We start from the raw sequence: 6,000 nt of genomic DNA, 5'->3' as shown, positions 1-6,000 counted from the left end.
AATTAACTTCGCTTTGGGGATAATTTCCAATCAGCCCGTAGACCATTATTTCATCTTCTCGGATAGTCTTAGTTCTATCGAGGCACTCCGGTCGATGAAACCTGTTAAGCACGCATCTTACTTTCTTACAAACATAAGAGAGCAGATGTGTGTTTTGGTCGAAAGATCATTCAAGATTACCTTTGTTTGGGTCCCATCTCACTGCGCAATCTACGGCAATGAGAAGGCGGACTCGCTAGCAAAGGTGGGCGCACAGGAAGGTGAGGTTTATAATAGACAACTCTCGAACAACGAGTTTTTCCCATTAGTCCGTCAGAGTACTCTTCAGAGTTGGCAAAGGAATTGGACACACAACGAACTTGGACGGTGGCTATTTTCTATAGTTCCTAAAGTTTCTGCGCGAGCGTGGTTCAGAGGTGCGGACTTAAGTCGAGGCTTCATTCGCACGATGTCGAGACTTATGTCCAATCACTATTCACTAAACGCACATCTGTACAGAATAAACCTTGTCGATAGCAACTTATGTAGGTGCGGAGCCGATTATGATGACATCGATCACGTAGTTTGGTTCTGCTCGGAAAACGACGCCTCCAGAGAGCGACTATTGGATACCCTTGTGGCCCGAGGTAAACAACCCTTCAGGGAAGTTCGAGGTGTTTTGGGAGATCGTGATGTAGTCTATATGCAGGCCATTTATGGTTTTCTTTGTTCTTCTGACATCAAAATCTAATACTTTGTTTATTTTTTTCTTTCTTTAAAGTTTTTTTTTAAGTCTCTGCCTGTCTGTTCCGTAGAGCTCCGTAGCTCTGGAAATCCGGAAGATGCTCCCAGTCGAACCATTCTTCAAGCACGACGACACACCACATCGTAACTGACACCAAATAACCGGATGAGCAGCTGACATTCTTTGATTATGATGATTCCCTGATTTCCGAATCCTAATCCCCTTCCATCCCTGAACATTGTAAACCTAACCTCGAGTCACCACGAGTACGTTGGCTTCTTCCCTTCTCTTATTAACTTCATAAAAAATGATATTGATTGTACATATCCCAAAGAACCATGGCTCCGTAAAGTGTTATACACGCCTGAGCCTACCAAATAAACGAAATTGGAAAAAAAAATATGCATATTGCTTAAAAAATATATAGAATCACGAGAGGTAATGTTAACTTTCGAGTGTCTTACGAAGATAGAGAGTTAAACAAATCCGGAGTTGATTGTGGAAGCCGCTACGGAAATGATAATGCGCAATTTTTGAACTAAAATGGAAAAAAACCAAAAGGTTTGAAAAATACGTACAGAATTGTTATCAGTCGCTTTATCTTTTTCGACAAGGTACTTACCGAAGAGTTTCCATCGAAATTCACAGCGATCAAAAGTGTACCATGCCCAACAAAAAAAAACTGCTATCTGATGAATTCTTTCATCAGTAAAGAAAAGCTCAGCCGAATTTTATTCACTATCTATGGGCAGATCATTGATGTTTCTGCAAAGATAAAGCTTCATCAACTTATGTTCTGTCATCTCACGTTTTTATTATTTGATCCTTGTTCATTGATGACAATTTTCTCATATATTTGTTCTCTTCATCTTAGTATCGTACTTCAATAATGAATTACAGTAATAAAGTTTTCTTTAAGCTTTTTCCTTTTCTTCGTTAATGTGCTGGATTTGAAGTTCATCCCATATACACGCTACGGTTTGTTGCTTCTTCAATTTACTTCTTCTAGAAAAAGGTGAATCGAAAAATGATTTCTTGTCATTTAGGCTAAAACAAACTCCTACGATAACGGGCAACGAAAAAAGATTCAATATTTATTTCTCGCATCTTATATTTTGCTTAAATAATGCACAAAACTTGCTTTGTTTCAACAGAATTAGCTTAGAGATTCGACGCCGCGTGTATTCTTGCATTTTTTAGGTATTTTGCTTTGCTTCGCTTCACTTCAAACAAGCTCTTACTCTTATACGAATTACAATTACAAATATGAATAATTTTACACAGATTTAAGCGAATTGGGTTTCGTGCACGTAAAATTTCACAGCTTCGATTAAATGTTGTGAATCTGTCGGATAAATCAATCGAATTCGAATAGGTTCAACCAAACTATAGTGCGATAACTGCGGGACTATATAAATTTCTCTTCCGTTTGGGCTTAACTTGATCCGTTGCAGGAAAACAAATCAACACACGCACGAAACAATGATCACAACCCCACAAAAGAAAAAAACTAATCGCATAACATGGAGGCGGGATCTCAACCTAAGTTTTAACGATGGTTCCGAGATTTTCAAAAAATCAATCTCGATTTTGCATTTTTTTTATGTTTTTGCTCCATATATTTTTTTGGTAATACTTTAATGAACATTTAAACCGAGTTTGTGGTGTTGACTTCGATTGATGAGTGAATAATGCCTGATGACCGTGTGGGTGAGAGTGATGTGGACAAGTGAACTATTTTACTGTTTGCTTTTTCAGACAAAATGATACCTCGAAAGATTAATTATTTGAAACTTGTTTATTGAGTGTCAATCTCAGCTTTGTTTTCGATTTTCTATTTGAAGAGCTTTGTTTGGATTATTACAGCTATTACTACTACGCATATTTTTGTCTATGTTTGTGAGTTTTTGTTTTGATCCATTGATTAATCACGAGGATAAAATAAAGGCAACGGAAAGATAATCTTAAATATTTATTTGTTTATCATTTTTTATCGCAAAGTTGGTGATTTCTACTTAAATTTAAATCGTTCAGTAATTATGGTTCATGGTTCATATCAGTAGTACTTGGCATTAAAACGAATATACTTTAAACAAGAAATTTGCGTAGGAATAAAATATTCGATTTTTCGTTAAGTTTAAATTTCATTTTTTGCATTGCTGGTAATAGTTAATAAATAAAAGAGAAAATAAAAATGGTTCTTTTACAAATATAAACTACTGCTTCTTATTTATCCTTTTCGGTTTCGGCCTTCTTTCCGATAGGTACGGCAGCCTTGATCCTGGAATTAATAATAAGACAGTTATCACGATGCGCATATTTTAAATGGAAATAAAACACATTACTTTTCGGAAACTTCCAGGATTTTGCTTCTGACCAGTTCCAAGTAAGCATCAATAGACTGCTTGTTGTTCTCATAGACCTTTGGCAAGGTGAACAGTGCGACAAATGCTGAAAGCAATGAATGGTACACATTATTATGAACATTGCGCAAGTTTTTATTCAATTCAGTGTCTTACCGATGATGACGCACGTCATTCCGTTGAAAATGGCACCAACGTAGGTTAGACAGTACAGGACAACGCCGAATTTGATGGAATCAACCAAGTCTTCCACCAGGAACAAACGGCGAAGTTCCGTTAGCAGAGCATTAACATGCGCCACGGCCACTGTGCTCAGCTGCTGTACTTTCTCTTGGGACAGGGTTAAGTCAGTGTCAAGGTATTCTCTGGAAAGAGGGGAAAAGATTGATTAGACTCGTAAAGAGCGTTGAACAAAATTCTATCAATCTCACTTGAATGGATGTCCTTCGGAGGTCTTTTGCACTGCCTGCAGCACATTTTTGTAGATCCGGAATGAGACGGTACCGAACAGGGCCAACAGGGATACATAGGAAAAGACGCTGATCAACGAGAACAGCGACATGGCAATCAGGATGGTGAGTCCGGCACCGAAAACGATGCCCGATTTCTTCACATCGCGCCAATAGATCAAGGATTCCACTGCAAAAAAAAAGAGAACGAAATTCAATTAATATAATATAATTAATAAAAGCTAAATTTAATAACGATTCGCAAGGAGGAAATTTGTAAGTTAAAGTCTAACGTTTACTAGATAAGGCCTTGGGGAAGATCCATAAAATACGTCAAGTTAAAAATTTACAATTCTCACTTTAGTTATTGACCTTCCCGTACCGCAATTCAACTAACAAATACCGTCCAGATACGAGAATTATTTTAAGCTTTTTGTGGAATGTATTTACTTGTCTTAACAGATACGTATTTCGACCTCAACAGTGTGGCCGTCTTCAGTGTTTCGTACTCAAAGGTACAATAAATTTAATTCCACTATTAAATGGAATTGTACAAACTCGTCTTATGACAAGTAAATACCGTTCGTAAATATTATTATCTCACTTTCTACTTACGAAAAAGAAAATTTCAGCCACCAAATTGCGAAAACAGAAGACAATTTTGACATCACATCACGCTTGACTGCTATCAAGTCGAGTCTCGCCCCAATCAGTGAACCCCTAACTGAAACGGGCTCTAACCAAAGAAAACCCAATTTGTACATCTACCTTATACGTTAAAGCCGTAGGTCTATTCAACATCCGACACATTTTATAGAAAGCTTATTGAAGGGCAATACATCAATTGTTTCAGCTTGACGAATTTGAACAATTCCTGAATGTGTGTAAAAATGTGGTGCGTTATTATAGGGAAGGAAAAGACTGCCAGCTGTCATCGAGAGAAAATGTAGAATCATTGGAATTTCACACGGTATGGTATAGGAAAATAAGTATATTTTTGTTATAAAACAAAAATTAAAAAATGTTTTTCAAAAAAAATCTTGGTTATCTCGATTTTTATATTTTTTTCGAATAAGCTGTTAATGCTTAAGGTTGTTGAATTTCTAACCACATAAACTAAAAATTGTTTGACTAAAAAAAAATTTTCTATATCATGCCATGTCAAATTTCCATGATATACTTTTTTTCGAAATTTTTCCAGGTGGCAGCACTGATGAAGGAACCGCCCCAATTGACATTTATCATTTTTTCACATCAAATTACATAAAAACGAAATATCGGTTTATTTCTACAATGATTGCAGAATTTGCTGTCAAATGATAACGAACGAAGATAAACGAGAGGTATAGAAGTCCCTCAATTATAAGAAGTAATGAAAATAAGTTTATCGCAACCTGGCACAAGTGCGAAAGAAAGAGAATCCAAGACGCTTTATTTTTGGTCAATTGCCATTTGGTGCATGGTTTTTTGCAGCTCATCGGTTTTCCGTACAGAGGATCAAGATTATAAACGAATTCGAGTTTCTGTGGAGAAAATTAGACGAATAAAGGCTCCCCCAGACCTAAGCGATTTCATCGCCGCGATTCTATCGTTGGGTCGCTGCAGGCAATGTTCTATTTACGCTTCTATACCAATGGCGACAGAAACGTTGTCGCCAAGCGATAGAATCGCGTCGCGACTGTCGCGTCGCGTGTGTTTGGGGGAACCTTAAAGCTAAAATGGCCACTTGAAAGCGAGTGTTCGGAATATAAGTCAAAACGGTATGTTCCCGCAAATCAGATTATTATCTTTACAGCTTGCAAAAAATGTCTTTAACGATATGCCACATATTGAAAATGTTTACAGAGATGTGAGAGATTTTTTTCATTTCTCTCTGGATTCAATCACTGCAGTAAACGCACTTTTTGGAACTTAGCATTGGGCATGGAACTTAACAATTACTCGCAACAAGTTTCATTCGACGTGGAATCCTTGTCCCATTGTTTGCCATTGAAAATTGTCCAGATTGGACTGTGGGATCAAAATTTATGGCTAAAATACTATTTTTATGAGCAAAACACGCTAAAAAACACTCACTCATATTTCTTAGTGATTGTTTGCACGAGAATGGTATAAACACCGCTAGGTGGATTAATCAGGGTTTTTTCTTATAACGGAAAATATTGTTTCTTATGATTCATTGGAACCAATAAACATAATCAATTTCTAACATCTTGTTGGCTTTTGGAAAATTATATTATTTTTTTCAAATGGTTATAGAAATTTAACATTAAATTAACACTGGGAATATTCGAAATTGTTACATTCTTATACAAAAAATGTAAGCTCTCAAACAAATATTGTAATAAAAGTTTGCAAAATTGTAAGGTCAATATTTGTATGAGAATCTAGCATTTTTGCATATGCCCAGTTCTTATACAGGTGTTGGTAGGTTCTTATACATAACTGTTAGAAAATCTAACAA

General features: G+C 36.5%; 1 protein-coding gene across 5 annotated transcripts in view; it reads right to left on the bottom strand.

The window, feature by feature from the left end:
- Positions 1-1,513: 1,513 nt before the first annotated feature.
- Positions 1,514-6,000, bottom strand: part of LOC134213816 (reticulon-1-A) — a 45,555-nt gene continuing 41,068 nt past the window's right edge. For all 5 annotated transcript variants that reach the window (XM_062693174.1, XM_062693175.1, XM_062693176.1 and 2 more), the window contains 4 exons: positions 3,519-3,726; positions 3,244-3,452; positions 3,070-3,175; positions 1,514-3,005 (listed from right to left, as the gene is read on the bottom strand). In XM_062693174.1, the coding sequence (XP_062549158.1) occupies positions 2,951-3,005; positions 3,070-3,175; positions 3,244-3,452; positions 3,519-3,726 (578 nt within the window). In that variant the 3' untranslated portion in view covers positions 1,514-2,950. The remainder of the gene's footprint in view (positions 3,006-3,069; positions 3,176-3,243; positions 3,453-3,518; positions 3,727-6,000) is intronic.

This window comes from Armigeres subalbatus, chromosome 2, assembly GCF_024139115.2.
Source record: "Armigeres subalbatus isolate Guangzhou_Male chromosome 2, GZ_Asu_2, whole genome shotgun sequence".
Classification (NCBI taxonomy): domain Eukaryota; kingdom Metazoa; phylum Arthropoda; class Insecta; order Diptera; family Culicidae; genus Armigeres; species Armigeres subalbatus.
The sequence above is the reverse complement of the archived record's forward strand: the minus strand, read 5'-3'. Positions and strand labels throughout refer to the sequence as shown.